Consider the following 17,059-nt stretch of genomic DNA (forward strand, 5'->3'; position numbering starts at 1 on the left):
CACCTTCCACATTAGCACTATCGCTATGTTTTTTCCCCGATTGTGGATTACCTTTCACTGTGATTGACAGAGCACTTGAAAATACCCACCCTATTTCTTCTAACCTTGCACCCTTCCCTCTCAAAATGATCAGGCACCTCTGGTCCTCACCTTTCAACCCACCAGTTTCCAAATTCAACAGATCCTCCACTTCATTTCTGCCACCAATCACATCTTCCCTCTCCTTTCAGCATTGCAAAGATACTATTCCCTCAAAGACAGCTTGGTCCATTCTTTAATCACAGAGAACACATCTCTGTTATGAAAGTGCAGGGAACACAATACCCTGGCTGCTGTGGACTTTCAACCAAATGCCATCATCAGTGAGACCCCTCTAAATCACGTAGAGTTTTCTTTTAAATAATGGGCATGACCTAAGCACCCAAGTGTCTGGCCTGAGTCCTTTTCTAAAAAGCTGACAGGAATGCAGATGCATTTTACTTCAAAATCCTGTGTTTTATACAGCTTTCCCACTTCTGTTCTCTCAACTTCCACCCATCATATGCATTTCCAAATCCCAACTCTCTCATATCTCCCGATGCATGTCAGATGTTTCCATCCTCACTCATAAACCTACCCTCCCAAAAGTCATAGGTATCATCTTCTTCAGAGACCTGCACTTCTCTTCCCCAATCTCCCCCCCAAGAAATTTAACTAAGAGATGGACAGACCTAGTTGGGCAGCCTTACTGCTTTCTCAGAGGTCTGTTCCTTCCTACAGCGGACAGCTGAAACTGACAACCGGAAGCGGCAGGGACAGACCACTATAAACACCGGAGGAAACATCAAAGAAGCGCTTCGCAGGAGGCTCCCAAGCTCTGATGATGTCGCCTAGCCAGGGGACGAAACGTTTGCAACAAAAACTTCCAGCTCGGCGAACAGAACCACAATAACGAGCACCCGAGCTACAAATCTTTGCACAAACTTTGTCTGTTCCTTCCTTTCAAATTCATGAAACAAAAAAAAAAGTTTAGAAAATACTGCTCATCATAGGGGCCCCCTTCCAAAGCCAGGTTTTCTAGCCATTTGAGGGCAATAAAACCCATCTCATATCTCCCCACGAACTGCTTGGTCATTTTCCCAAAATCATTTTACTTTCTACAATCAGATACATCACAGCCCACATTAACCTGTTTACCTAATTTCCAAAACAACACACTTTGATTCTTTTCAAACCATTGTTTAAAACCCTGTTTCGTTCTGAAGATGCCCAAACAGTTCAATATTTTCCAGTTCTCCACAGTCCATAAATATAGACATAAATTCACCAAGTATTCAGATGGCCAAAAGAAATCTCTCTCACCTGGTCCCATTTTCTAAATTCTCTAAAGCACAGATTTCCTGGGGACAGCAAAAAAAAACTTCAAGATCATTCTGCAGGCTGGGTTGAAGTGCAGCAGCTTTTATAGTAAATAATTGGAAGGAGCTGCAAGATGAATTGAATGGAATTAAATTAAATTAAATTGAATTGAATTTATTGTCACACGTACCGAGGCACAGTGAAAAGCTTTGTCTTGCGAGCAATTCGGGCAGATCACAGAGTTAAGTAGCATTGATAAGTAAATAGGTAAACAGCAGCAAAAACAAAAACTTAGGTACAGGCGAATGTTAAGAGTTTGAGTCCATTCAGTATGCTAACAACAGTAGGGTAGAAACTGTAACGAAACTGGCTGTTGCATGTGTTCAGGCTTCTGTATCTTCTCCCCAATGGTAAAGGTTGTAGAAAAACATTGCCAGGGTGGGGTGGATCTTTGAGAATGATGACAGCCTTTCCTTGACAGCAGGCCTGGTAGATGGATTCTATAAATGGGAGGTTGGCCATTGTGATCGTCCAGGCCGAGTATACCACTCTCTGTAGCCATCTCAGATCTTGAATGGTACAGTTGCCATACCAGGTAGTGACACATCCAGACAGAATGCTCTCGATGGTGCACCTATAAAAGTTGGCAAGGGTAATCGCGGTCATGCCAAATTTCCTTAGCTGCCTGCGGAAGAGGAGACGTTGTTGGGCCTTTGAAACCAGTGCATCCGCATGAAGAGTCCAAGAAAGCTTGTTGTGGAGGTCCACTCGCAAGGGCTCGACACTCTCCACTCATTCCACTGCTATGATGTTAATGTGTGGGGAGGGCATGAGTAACATCCCTCCAAAAGTCAGTAATGAGTTCCTTGGTTTTTTTTCCAGCATTGAGAGCTACATTGTTCTCAGTGTACCATTTTTCCAGATTTCCACCTCCCGTCTGTAGTCTGTTTCGTTGCCATCTGAGATTCGACCGACTATGGTGGTGTCACCAGCAAACTTGTATGATAGCATTTGTCTGGTATCTGGCGATGCAGTCATGGGTTTTCAGTGAGTACAGTAGGGGGCTGAGTATGCACCCCTGGGGGGTCCGGTGTTGAGCGTTAGTGACGATGAAATATTGTCGCCAATCTTCACTGATTGTGACCTGTGGGCCTGGAAACTGAGGATTCAGTTGCAGAGAGTGGGGCTTAGTCCGAGATCACTAAGTTTAGTAATCAGTCTCAAGGGGATAATAATGTTGAAGGCTGAATTGTTCAAAATAGGGATAACTTGTCCATCTAGTTTTAAGATAATTGCCATGGTGCGACACAGTGGTGGCAGATAAAGAAAAGCTCATCCTGTCTTCTGGATCCCATTACTTTGTGGAATATTTTGCTCCACGTGTCCCAGGATCTTCAAGTCAATAATCAGCTCGCTCAGCCAAAACAGAAACTTGGGACCCTCAGTCTTGCTCATCCTCAAGTTGAGGGGTGACAATATTTCTAACCACTGACCCCACCCCCAAAAAAAGGCCTGAAATGTTAAGCCTGTTTCCCTCCACACAAGCTGACTTATCTGCTCAGTTTATACTATCGCTCTTCTTGGTCACAGAAGTGTCCAGAACCTTTGGTCCAACTTGTCGACAGTGAACAGATAACCTAAAACAACCTAGTCCCATTTGCCAGCATTTAGCCCATATCCCTTTAATCCCGTCCTATTCAAGTAGCAATCCAAATGCCTTTTAAATTCTAACAGCTGTCACCACTTCCTCTGGGAGTTCATTACTTACATGCACCACCCTCTATGTGAAGAAGTTACCCCTTAGGTCCCTTTTAAATCATTTCCCTCTCACCTTAAACCAATGCACTCTAGTCTCGGGCTCCCCCACCCTGGAAAAAAAAAGACCTTGACTATTCATCCTATCCATGCCTCTCATAATTTCATTAATCTCTATAAGGTCACCCCTCAGCTTCAGACGCTCCAGGGAAAATAGGTCCAGTCTATACAGCCTCTCCCTATAGCTACCCTCCAACCCTGACAACATCCTTATAAATCATTTCATAACCCTTTCAAGTTTCACAATATCCCTCCTATAGCAGAGAGAGACCAGAATTGAACACTATTCCAAAAATGGCCTAATCAATGGCTGTACTGCTACAAAATGACTTCCCAATTCTTAAACTCAATGCATTGACCTATAAAATGAATGGGTACCAAATGCCTTCTTCACTGCCCTGTCTACCTCTGACTCCACTTTCAAGGAACCTTCAAAAATCTAGTCTCCAAAGTCACTATATTCAACAACACTCCCCAAGACCTTACCATTAAGTCTATAAGTCCTGCCTTGATTTACCTTTCCAAAATGCAGCATGTCACATTTATCTAAATTAAACTCCATCGGCCACTCCTTGGCCCATCGGATCAAGGCTCTATTGTACTCGGAGGTAATCTTCTTCGTTGTCCACTACACCAATAATTTTGGTGTCCTCTGTAAACTTACTAACCATGCCTATGTTCACATCCAAATCATTTAGATAAATGACAAAAACACAGTGGATCCAGCACTAATCTTTGTGGCACACTGCTGGTCACTGGCTTCTAGTCCAAAAAGCAATCTTCCACCACCATCCTCTGTCTCCTACCTTTGAGCCAGTTCTGTTTCCAAATTGCTAGTTATCGTGATCTGACCTTGCTAACCAGTTTACCATGCAGAACCTTGTCGAACATCTTAACTCCATATAGACAACATCCAATGCTCTGCCCTCAATCTTCTATGTCACTTCTTCAAATAACTCAATTAAGTTAGTGAAACACTATTTCCCATGCACAAAGCCACGTGAACTATCCTAATCAGTCCTTGCCTTTCCAATACACATACATCCTATCCAACAACTTGCCCACCTCGGATGACAGGCTCACAGATCTATAGTACCCTGGTTTTTCCTTAACACCTTTCTTAAAGGTAAGCATCATGTTCGCCAACCTCCAGTCTTTTGGCACTTCACCCATGGTTATCGATGATACAAATATCTCAGCAAGGGACGCAATCACTTCCCTAGCTTCCCGCAAACTTCTAGCGTCACCTAATCAGGTCCCAGGGATTTATCTACTTTTCTGCATTGTCCCTCATGCAACTGTATAATCACTTCAAATGACAGAAGCTAAGCATTTAGCACCAGCACTTCCAGGACAAAAGGTCATGGGTACAAGCCTCACTTCAGAGACTTGGGCAAATATTCAATGCTGACAGTCCAGTGCCACACTGGTGAGTTTCATTCTCAGAGGCATATCACTCTGATGGGACTTTAAACTAAAGTCTGCCTAGAAACTATTCTATCACAGGACCCAGCAAATTTCCACTGATGTCTTGGCACTTCTCTCTCAAACAACAGCACTAAAATAGATCTTGATTATGATCACATCAATTTTGAGCTACACATCCTCCATGACACAATGGTGACTACATTCCAAATAATACGTAATCAACTGGTTGTGAAGTGCCTGAAGTCATGAATGACAGTACATAAAAACAAATTCAGCTCATTATTCCACAACAGCTCTACCCTTGAACTATAGTCCCACTTTCAGCCTTCATGAGCTTGTTGTTGTCTCATATCTACAATCAAATCTCTGGCAAATCTAATCCAATCCTTTCAAACAGGTTTCTATGCTCCCGTGGGCCTTAACCAAAGTCATAAATGACATTATCTACAAATAAGGTTCTTCTCTTTCCAGTTTAACTGCCACCTTTAATACAGTTGACTATTTCATAATTCCTTAATATTCTTATTGACCTAGTAGCACCTGGTCTCTGAATATCTCAAATTTAAAATTCTCATCTCTATATTTAAACAACATTATGGCCTCATGTTTCCCTACTTTTCAACACCATATTGCGCCAGTCTTGTATCTTTGGCTTCTTGATGAGCACCATCACCCCCCACCCCCAATTTCTTCAGCCCCAATGCAGGCAGCTATACACAATTAACCTTCCATCCGTTTCTCCTTTAAAGCCCTCTCAACATTCACCTCTGTGTATATGTTGGATATGAGTAGAGGAAACCATTTTTGGTACCCAAAAGTACAGAGATGAAAAGTTATGCAATGTGTCTTAAAATGAGAAATTATCCAACCAAGGTTCCTTTCATTCCATGGTCAACCACAAGAAAAATGTGGAAACGAATCAATGTTTTTGAAGTGGAAGGGAAAGAGTACCTTGTTTCAGCCAATAACTATAGCAAATGAATAAACATTGAATCTGATTTGATTTATTTATTGTTACATGTACCTAACGACAGTGAAAAGCTTTGTTTACAAGGAATACAGGCAGTTTACAGTAAGCGAGGTCATTCAGATCAGAGTGAAAAAAATTTAGACAGGTTACGTCGCACAGGCCATGCGTTAGGCAAGATCAACATCAGCATTATTTGAAATTACAGAATCCATTCATCAATCTAATTACAGGCTGGAAGAAGCTGCTGCATGTGTTCAAGCTTCTGTATTTTCTGTCTGAAGTAGAGCATTACCAGGGTGCAATGTGTCTTTGATGAAGTTAGCAGTCTTTCTGCGGCAGCAAGCAGTGTAAATGGAATCAGTGGATGGAAGATTGGCTTCTGAGATGATCTGGGCTGTGCACACAATCTTCAGTAGTTTCTTACTGGCAGAGAAGTTGCCATACCAGGCCATTATGCACCCAGACGGTTTGCTTTCAAAGGTGTATCTGTAAAGGTTGGTGAGGATCCTTATGGACGTGCCAAACTCCCCAAGCCACTTGAGAAAGAAAAGGTGTTGTTCTGTCTTCTTGACCATTGCATCTACGTTGGAAGTCAAGTACAGGTTGCCAGTTATCACCACTCCTAGGAACCTGATGTTATTCATTCTTCAACCTCAGCTCTGTTGATGTAGAAGGGGGGGCTTGTTCTCCTCCTCTCTTTCTGAAGTCAATGATCAATTCTTTAGTTTTGTCAACATTGAGATAGATGTTGTTCTCACTGCACCACATCACCAAGCCCTCTTTCCTTTCTGTAATCTGACTTGTATCCATCCTACCACAGTGATGTCTCAGCAAACTTGTAAATGGCATTCGTTCAGAATTTGGCAACATAGTCTTGGGTGTACAGTGAATAAGGTAGCAGGGTGAGGGCTCCAGTGTTGAGTGTTATCATGGAGTAGCTGCAGTTGGATCTATCTTCACTGGTTGTAGTCTGTGGGTCAGAAGGCTGAGGATCCAGTTGCAGAGGGCAGAGCCAAGATCAAAATCTCAGAGAATTGAGATCAATCTAGAGAGCATGATGGTGTTGAAGGTGGAGCTTTAATCAATGAGCAGGAGTCTGATGTAGCTGTCCTTGTTGAATCTGTCCCCAAAGTGCCAGAGCTGCTTACGTTTTGAGAGATCAATTTGCACCTTATAATTTGTTAGAGACATTTGGTCAGAGGCTAGAAACCAGATAATGTTTCATAGTTTATATCAAAAAGTTTGAAATATTTCTGAATAGTATGATAGATTGTGAATAGGTATTTGCAGAAGAAGTTTTGCTCAGTGAAATGGTAGACAGTAATTTCCACATTTCTCTTTAATACAGGCTAGATAATTCCCAGTTTTATGACAGAATTCCCTACATTCTACAACAGACTGCTGTTTAAATATGGTCCAAAGGAATGGTTAAGTTTGCTTGAGCCTGACTTCATTAGCAAAGTAAAAGAAAAGAAAGACAAGGTAAAAATGATTCAAGATAAATGAAGTATAATATTTATTTCAAAGTTAAAAATCACAACACCAGGTTGTAGTTGAACAGATTTATTTGGAAGCGCTAGCTTTCAGAACGCTGCTACTTCATCAGGTGGATGTGGAGTATAAGATATACTCCACAACCACCTGATGAAGGAGCAACGCTCCGAAAACTAGCGCTTCCAAATAAATCTGTTCAACTACAACCTGGTGTTGTGTGATTTTTAACTTTGTACACTCCAGGACAACACCGGCATCTCCAAATCCAAACTTATTTCAGTCTTGGTCAGAAGGTCATGATGAAAAATTACCTAAGTGACAAAAGGTCTGTAACTGAAGTTGTTGTAAAGAGATTAAGTGCATTCACACATCTCATGAAGTTTGGTAAAATACTCCATCAGTGTCATGTGGATTATTTGCTTGAAATGGGAAACATTACATGGAACAATATGAAAGTGACCCCGCACTTCAAGTTGCCTGCCATTTCAATATATTACCATGTTCCCACATCAATATTTCTGTTACAGGCCCACTGCAGTGTTCCAGTTACCATCACGGCAAGATCAAAGCATCTCATTTCCCACTTGCAAACCCTGCAACCTCTGGGGTTTAATAGAGAGCTCAATAACTTTAGAGCCAGATTCTGTCTTCCCATGTGTTTGACCCACCCTCACACCCTGGTCCTATCATGACAAGGGTTGCTTTCAGCACAAACAACCTATTCTCATCGACTCTTAGATTAGATTCCCTACAGTGTGAAAACAGGCCCTTCGGCCCAGCAAGTCCATACCGACCCTCCAAAGAGTAACCCACCCAGACCCATTCACCCGACTAATGCACCTAACACTATGGGCAATTTTGCATGGCCAATTCACCTGACCTGCACATCTTTGGACTATTGGAGGAAACCAGAGCACCCAGAGAAAACCCACCAGATGGGGAGAATGTGCAAACGCCACACAAACAAACAATCACCCGAGGTTGGAATCAAACCCTGGTTCCTGGCGCTGCAAGGCAGCAGTGCTAACCACTGAGCCACTGTGCTACCTTAGTCTTATTATTACACTCCATGGGTATTTTCAGAACATCCTACCCATTCTCAGCTCTCATTATCACTTATTTGACTTCTCTTCTGTCCTGCCCTATCAATAATCCCTTTATCTATCTAGCCCTTTCATCTCTCTATGGGATCCAGTCACCAGCTATCCGCTCTCCTCTTCCCCACCCTCCTCCACTCTGATAGTCAACATAAATACACTTCCATCTGCTACCAATTCTGACAAAAAGTAACTGGACTTGAAACATTAATTCTTTTTTGTCCCCACAGATGCTGCTAGACCTGCTGTGTTTTGCCAGCAATGATCTATTTTTGTATGGAAAAAAAACTTCCACCTTTTCTTTTATTCATGAGATGGTGGTGTCACTAGCTATGCGTGCATTTATTGCCCATTCCTAATAGTCCAAAAGGCATTTACGATTAAACCACACTGCTGTGGCTCTGGAATCACTTGTAGGCCATATCAGGTAAATTCAGATTTGACAAAGTCAGGGACGGTGAGGAAACAAAGTCAGGCTAATGCAACTGGAATTAGAAGCCCATATAGAAAAGAGACAGAAGATTAATTGAAAAATATATTAATCGAAAGGGTTTTTGTTAAAATTCTACCTTTTACTTAAACACTGCTAGTGTTAATAAATTATTTTTAAAATAATATTTGTAGACTTTTATCAGACTTTGAGGCACATTCATGGGTTTAAAAAAAACAAATATCAACCAAACCTGTTAATTTTATTGTTGGTGCTGGCTTATCCATATTGCATTCTAGCAAGTTAAAAGGATGTAGCCTTCACGAGCAGGAGGCTGGAGGCCTGTGACCAGAGGTGTGCCACAAGGATCGGTGCTAGATCCACTGCTTTTTGTCATTTATTTAAACGATTTGGATGTGAACATGAGAAGTATGATTAGCAAGTTTGCAGATGACACCAAACTTGGAGGTGTAGAGGACAGCAAAGTACAATGGGATCTTGATCAGATGGGCCAATGGACGGAGTAGTGGCAGACAGAGTTTAATTTAGATAAATGCGAGGTGTTGCATTTTGGGAAAGCAACTCAAAGCAGTAGTTATACATTTAATAGTAAGCTCCTGGGGAGTGTTGCTGAATAAAAAGACCTTGGAGTGCAGGTTCATAGTTCTTTGAAAGTAGAGTCGCAGTGAAGGTGGTGTTTGGTATGCTTTCCTTTATTGGTCAGGAGTATGGAGTATAGGAGTTGGGAGGTCATGTGACTGTACAGGACATCGGTTAGGTCATATTTGGAATATTGTATGCAATTCTGGTCTCCTTCCTGTCAGAAGGATATTGGAAATTTTGAAAGGGTTCAGCAAAGATTTCCAAGGATGTTGCCAGGGTTGGAGGATTTGAGCTATAGGGAGAGGCTGGGGTTGATTTCTCTGCAGCGGGATCGGGGGGGGGGGGGGGGGGGGTGACCTTATAGGAGGTTTATAAGATCATAAGGGGCATGGATAAGATAAATAGACAAGGTCTTTTTCCTGGGGTGGAAGAGTCCAGAACGAGGGGGCAGAGGTTTAGGGTGTGAGGGCAAAGATATGAAAGGGACCTAAGAACAATCTTCTCACACAGAGGGTGGTGCATGTATGGAATGAGCTGCCAGAGGTAGTGGTGGAGACTGGTTCAATTACAGCACTTAAGAGGCATCTGGATGGGTATACGAATAGGAAGGGTTTAGAGGGATATGGGCCAAGTGCAGGCAAATGGGACTAGATTAGGTTAGGATATCGGGTTGGCATGGAAGAGTTGGACCGAAGGGTCGGTTTTTGTTCCCATAGTTTTAGTTCTGCTTCTGTAGAGTCAAATGACAGATTTTTTTTTACGTTTTAATGGGAGTTGTTTAAGTGGGCGACAGTGAGGACTCCAGTTGCTGGAGAAGTCAGAGTTCATCAAATGCTTTCTTCCGGCGCCACACAATAGGTCAGGCAGCAACTGAGGAGCAAGGTCGTGGACGTTTCGACCTTGATAATCCTTTTTCAGTCCTGATGAAGGATTATTGTGATTTTTCCTGCGCTACACTTTATCGACTCTAAGTGAGCGTGATGTATAGTATATTGCAGAATGTTAGCATTGTTATATTTCCTACTCTGTTGGAGCGATGTAAATATAAAGTTAGTTCGAAAAGATTGCCTCAGTTGTGCAATGCACAATTGTAAACCCTCGTCAACCAAAGTGCAAACTGCATCGTGGCTGCCGCTGTCACCAAATAGTGGACTGTTCACGAAACCCGAATCACCAATGCGATGAACAGTTGGAGATAAAGAGAGTGAATTGCAGACTCACGGTGGGGATTTGGTGATGACCGTATATCCTCTCCCTCTCTCTCTCTCTCTGACTGTTCTCCAACCGCCAGCGAACTCCGTGGCTCAGCAACAACTTCACGTTTCCCGCCAACCTCCTCCTCCTACACGTCACACACAATGCCGGATGAGAGAGGAAAAGGGAATGATGAAAAACATAAAGGACGCAGTTTGTTAAGTTCGCGTTTCGTTTATTATCTCTCTTGACAAAGCCAAACGTTGCAAAGTGTTTTCCTTTTTCACGAATATTTATCCTTGATAGGGTCAAGGCTCTAGTCCTGACGCAATATCCGGGTCAGGAGATCACGTGGGGATCCGCCGATGTCACTGAAGGGGTGTGGTCACCGCGAGGGGTCCGTTTGCCGCGAGGGAACCTCACCGCCGGCTCGTGCACATCTGGCAGAGGTAACTGTCTAGAGACACATAACTGTCAGTTTGTCAGCACACTGTGGGCTGACACGCACATCTCTACCCGCTCCGCAACCCTAGCCTAGCCTCGCCTGACCCTGCCCTCCCCCAAAACCCAGCCTAGCATCAATCACTCCCTTCCCAAACCCAACCCGGCCTCACCTAACATAATCATCCTTGACTCAGCACCATGTTACTGCAATTGTATGAATACTGAGTGGAATCCTCGCGTTCTCTTTTCCATTTCAAACGTGTAAGTTATCTAAATAAAACGTTGAGGAGAAAGTGAGGTCTGCAGATGCTGGAGATCAAAGTTGAAACTTTATTGCTGGAACAGCACAGCAGGTCAGGCAGCATCCAGGGAACAGGAGATTCGACGTTTCGGGCACAGGCCCTTCTTCAGGGGTTCTAACTCATCCACAGATGAAGAGTAATACACTGTGGTTTTTTTCATAGGTCTACGTCTCTTGGTGTTGAGTTAGATCTGTAAAGAAAATATAATGGAACTGGTGCTCCCTAAAAAGTCATTAATATAAGTGGATGCTGCCCATTTTTACTTAATCAGTTATAGAATAATAGAGCAGGGGAACAGACCCATTGGTCCAGCCAATCCATGCTGACCATAATTCCAAACTAAACTAAACCCACCTGCCTGAGCTTGGCCCATATCCCTCCAAACATTTCTTATTCATGTACTTATCCAAATGTCTTTTAAACATTGTAACTGTACTCACATCCACCATTTCCTCTGGAAGTTCATTTCACACACAAACCACTCTGTATGAAAAAGTTGTCCCTCATCTTTTTTAAAACTTTCTCCTCTCACGTTAAAATTTGGTCCAGTCCTGACATCCTCCATCCTAAGGAAAACACACCTGCCATTCTCTTGTCTGTACCCCTCACAATTTTATAAGTTTCTATAAACTCAAACCTTCCATTCCTGGCAATATCCTGTACTTCCCTAGCAGTGTAAGTACAATAACTTGTCGAATGCCCAGTTGCCAGACTTCACCACCTCTATGTGAAATTATTGGTGTAACTTCATCTACTTTACACTTCAGGAAACTAGGATTTAAGTACTATGTAAAATGAATGAGGCCTTTGTCTGTATCCAACATAAATTCACCTGTCTATCTTAGCCATCCAATAGAAAGGTCAACAGTTCATCAGTTTCAACATTCAGATATCCATGGAATTGCTGAGAAATGTTTGGCTTTATTATTGTTTCTGACTAATCTAGCATGGTAGACTTTTTATCAAATTGAAATCCAATCCAAAGTCTGTTCAATCTATTGCCAGTATGGAAGCACTTAAGATGTATGGTGCTTTTTTTTCCTTAGTTTCTGCCATGTGTAAATTTGAGTATTATTTACTTTGTAATAGAGTCATAGGGGTGTACAGCCCCTTTGGAAACAGTCCAACTCGTCCATGCCGACCAGATATCCTAAACGAATCTAGTCCCATTTCCCAGCACTTGACCCATATCCCTCTAAACCCTTCCTATTCGTCTCCCCATTCAGATGCTTTTAAACGTTGTAATTCTACCAAATTCCACCACCTTGTCTGGCAGCTCATTCCATACATGCACCACCCTCTGCATGAAAAAGTTGCCCATTAGGTCCCTTTTAAATTTTTTCCATCTCGCCCTACAATTATACCCTCCAGTTCTGGACTCCCCCACCCCAGGGAAAAGACCTTGCCTTTTTGTCCTATCCGTGCCCCTCATGATTTTATAAACCTCTATAAGGTCACCCCTTAGCCTCTGATGTTCCAGGGAAGACAGCCCCAGCCTCTCAGTGTAGCTCAAACCCTCCAATCCTGGCAACATCCTTGTAAACCTTTGCTGAACCTTTTCAAGTTTCACAACATGGATAGGAGCCTGAGGATTTTCTGATCATATACCAAAACAGTCATAAATGGTATAATCGCATGACATTTACAGTTAACACTGAATGCTGACTATATTATTTTGGGTTTACAGGAATCATTGCAGTATTCTTTATTTTAATAACCAAATTTAGTTTTTAAAGTCAAAGACATGTTTGGTTTATGCTTTATATTATAAAATGATCTCTTACAATGTTAAACGGTCAACTGGTCAGACATGATCAACAGTTTTTCATGTCTGGCATGTTTGTATCTGTACCTATAGCATAAGGTGTATGGGAATAGTGCAAAGTTCTCAACCTGCTGGTAGGCCTGGTCAAAGCAATGGGAATGCTATACCTTCTATTTAAAATGTATATATTTTTTAAATTGGTATCCCATTTGTTTAATATTTTTACAAAATCTATTGCAAAGATAACCACTAAAAATAATCATTTCCATAGCAGTTTTATAAAATCAGTAATCAACTTGTTGCAGCTATTGTGCATTGTGGAGCATAAGTAGTTTGTGAAGATTTGCATAATCAGATGATCAGGAACAGAACATTTAGGCTCCTAAGCATGTTCTACCATTCAGTAATCACGGCTGATCTGTAATCTTACTTTATCTATCAGCTTTTACCCATAACCATTGATACCTTTGGCTAACAGGGATCTAGCAATCTCAGTTGTAAATTTAATAATTGATCTGCAGTCAGTTACCATTTGTGGATACGAGTTCCAAATTTCTATCATGAAGAAGTGATACTTCATTTAGTTCCCAATCTTTTGATTATTATTCAGTGCTATACTCCTTAACTAACAGTTTGTTTGTTTCTTTCTTTCTATCTACCCTTTCTGTTTTCTTCAATATCTTCAAAACTTTGATCAATTCACCTCTTAATCTTGTAGCTTCTCATAATTTATCCCAAAATGAGTTGACTTGCATGTGACACAGCTAAGTTTATGAGTAGAAATATTCATGAAATACATTTGGTACTTCACCTGGATTAAGCTTTAGAAATGGAATATCAGCCAGGTGGTGATGTCACAAATGACTGGCCAGTTTAAATTTTAAGGATTGCAAGTTCAGGTCTTGAATACATAAAAGTTGTGAATCTTTAAGGTCGCTGTTGAGGTGCTTTTATTTCTAAATGCTATGAATTACAGTGTGAAGTTTTCATCTTCAAGTGGATGATAATGTGATAGAAAACTTTGTGTTATGTTACAGAATCCATCTGATTTTTGTTCTGGTATTCACCAATTCTATGATCTACCTGCTTTATCTTGAAAATTTTTGATCTTCCTGTTATTAATAGCGACACTGGTTATCAAGTGCATTACCTCTACACAGCATATTCAGACAAAAGCACAGCTAAAATCATTGGAGTAGAATGTTGAGAGCATGAATATCATTCAAGCTGTGATATTTTCGTTTCTGTTATCTATTTATTGTAGTTTATTTGAATATTATTTATTAAAACACTTTATCAATTTATTATTTAGTGCTAGCTTGATTCACTGGTAGCACTATTGCCTTTTAGTCAAAGATCATGGGTTCAAGCCCCACAACAGAAGCTTGAGTACAGAATCTAGTCTGATTGTTTCTCTTAATATAGAGGGAGGGATAAATATTTTGTCTTTCAGATGCGTCATGAGTCCTTTCCGGTAGATGCAAAAGATGGGTAGTAGCATTAGCTTAGATTGTACATTGAACAGTTGCAAATTGTTTTTATGTCGCACCTTATGTACCATCAAGACTGACTAAAATTTTTTTGAGGAGTGTCTTTGAGGTGGAGCAGTTCAGTGAGAATTACTCAGATTAAACCTTGTACAGTTGAAGGTGTAGCAGCTAAGGATTGGGCATTAGCAAAGAGAGATGCACTAAATAGCAGAATTGAAGGAAGACCAAGTTTTCAGTGTGTTCTGGGGCTTGTATTTCTAGAGGTAGGAGGACTGTGTTTGTGGAGGGAAAGTTAAATCAAGTTGACCTGAGAACCATTCATATTTCCATGTTATTACTTAAGAGTGAAGTTCTCATTGTTTTTGTTTTTGCAGATGTTTTCAATTGAAGCACAGTGGAATTGTGTGTGCAGCTGCCGGATGAAATAACTCCAGTGTAAACCAGAGAAATCGTTAAGTTATTCAAAGAACTACATAGATCCTGAATTAACTGATTTGCATGTCAATTTTCAACTGTTTCATTGTTATTTAAAAAATGTCACAACAAAAAGGTGTGGCATCTCAAAACGTGGATGTAAAACCTAAAGTCAACCAAGTGAAAAGTGTTGATCGTAGGGATGGTTATACATGGAGTGGGAAGAAGCGTTCACGATCTTCCAAAATGGAGACTACTTTGGATGGACAAGTGGGGGCTGTTGCTGGGATATCATCAACTGCTTCAAGAAGGGAGAGAAAATTGACCTCTCTTGGACAGGTGTCAGATCTTGAAGATTCATGTTCACGCAAGCTCTCTACTCGATCGCTGAAGCAAAAGATTCAGGATGCAGTAGCTCATTGTTTTCCTCTTAAGGTCCATAACCATAAAAACTCTGCTTTAAGTTCAAAAAGTAAAATACACATTAGTGATCTGCTGGTTGATAATTGTCCATTTCCTAATGGTTCTGACCTGGCTCAAAAATGGCATTTGATTGATTGGCATACAATTCCATTAACTCAAAGCTGTGGAATCTGGGAAGGCTCCGAGGTGGGATTTGACGAACATGAGTTAGAAGAAGGATCCAGAATGAGCATTGAACTAGAGGCAGAACCTCTAGATGCACAAATTCTCTCATTTGAAGTGATTTCTCAGATAAATACTTTGCATAAACAGAACTCTGAAGTGGAGCAAGGAACAAATGATTTAGCATGTGATAATAACACAACATTTTGTTTGAATGATTCAGACTCTGAAGAGGAACTGATGGCTGTTTTCACAGATTCTGAAAATCAGAATAATTTCAAACTGAATTTTGAGAATAATTGCAGTTGGCTAGCACCCTTTTACAAATATCATACTGAGTTTGGTTATATCTACCGCTTAGTTCCAGATCTGTTTTGGATCATTAATAATCCATGTTACTGGGGTGTAATGGATAGGTATGGAGCTGAGGCTCTATTAGAAGGCAAACCAGAAGGTACATATTTGCTCAGAGACTCTGCTCAGGAGGATTATCTCTTCTCTGTCAGTTTTAGACGTTACAGCCGCTCTCTCCATGCTAGAATTGAACAATGGAATCATAACTTCAGCTTTGATGCCCACGATCCCTGTGTTTTTCATGCACCAAGTGTAACCGGCCTTTTGGAACATTATAGGGACCCAAATTCTTGTATGTTCTTTGAACCATTGTTGTCACTTCCATTGAACAGGACTTTTCCATTTTCACTTCAACGCCTTTGCAGAGCTGTAATTTGCAGCTCTACAACCTATGAAGGAATTGATGCTCTTCCTGTGCCACCATCATTGAAAGCTTACTTGAAGGAATACCATTACAAACAAAAAATAAGAATGCTGAAGATCAGCACACAACAATGGTGTAGTGGACTGAAAGACAATCAGTAAGTTTAAGACCACCAGGAACATTTCTACATCATAGAGCAAATTGAGTATTTGTCTTAAAAAGACATTTTCTCACACAATGTTTTGTTATGCTATAGTTTTGTTTGAAGTCTGCTAACTTTCAAACATTATCATCGACTTTATTCAGGTATTCCGGATTAATTTTCTTCCTTATATTCTTCAGTGTAATCAAACCAATACACATTTTCCAATGGGATAAATCATTTGCGCATCTTATCTGTAGGTTGTGACACTTATTTGCCTAGAAAGCACTCTTACATTGTGTTGAGATGGATTTTAAAGACTGAGTTCAGTTCTGAAGCCAAGATCTTCAATGTAAAACATACCAGTCTTGAAAATTTTTCACACATATATTGCAATTTTATTTGCACTTTTTGTACACCTTTAAAGATATTTGTTAACCCAAAATTTTCTAAGTTATAAGAAGCTTTAAGTGTGTAACATTGATTGCTGCAATGTAAGTTTCAAAATTAATTTTACGAGTAAAACCTCAAACAGATATTTTGCACTTTGGCGTTTGCTTTACATAATGTTACAAATAAAAAGTGTACTATTAGAGTCCCTAATATTGCTAACAATTCAAATATCCATTATGTACTGAAACGTAAATAGATTTTGCATGGCCGAACTGTATTACACTTTTTTAACAAAGCAGTAAATCTTATAAACAGACCACAGCTCAGTGAGCACCTGTAGAAAGAATAATCAAGTTTACTTTGGATACAGACACAATTGTGGAGTGGATCATATCACACTTCTTTTGAAATCCATTTTTATAGTTTTGTTCATTTAC

General features: G+C 40.7%; 2 protein-coding genes across 4 annotated transcripts in view; one reads left to right on the forward strand and one right to left on the reverse strand.

Moving 5' to 3' along the window:
- The window catches only part of wdhd1 (WD repeat and HMG-box DNA binding protein 1), a 66,451-nt gene extending 55,797 nt beyond the window's left edge, over window positions 1-10,654 (reverse strand). For all 3 annotated transcript variants that reach the window (XM_087989872.1, XM_087989871.1, XM_087989870.1), the window contains exon 1: window positions 10,397-10,654. The gene's annotated coding sequence lies outside the window, so the exon portion shown is untranslated. The remainder of the gene's footprint in view (window positions 1-10,396) is intronic.
- A 56-nt stretch (window positions 10,655-10,710) lies between these two features.
- Window positions 10,711-16,765, forward strand: LOC122547930 (suppressor of cytokine signaling 4-like). The gene is made up of 2 exons (XM_043686488.2): window positions 10,711-10,818; window positions 14,745-16,765. Exon 2 carries the CDS (start codon window positions 14,905-14,907, stop codon window positions 16,246-16,248), a length of 1,344 nt encoding a protein of 447 aa, XP_043542423.1. The 5' UTR covers window positions 10,711-10,818; window positions 14,745-14,904; the 3' UTR covers window positions 16,249-16,765.
- The last annotated feature ends 294 nt before the right edge of the window (window positions 16,766-17,059 follow it).

The sequence above is a fragment of the Chiloscyllium plagiosum genome, unplaced genomic scaffold, assembly GCF_037043375.1.
Source record: "Chiloscyllium plagiosum isolate Xiang-an unplaced genomic scaffold, Cpla_swu_hap1 HiC_scaffold_8, whole genome shotgun sequence".
NCBI classification, from domain to species: domain Eukaryota; kingdom Metazoa; phylum Chordata; class Chondrichthyes; order Orectolobiformes; family Hemiscylliidae; genus Chiloscyllium; species Chiloscyllium plagiosum.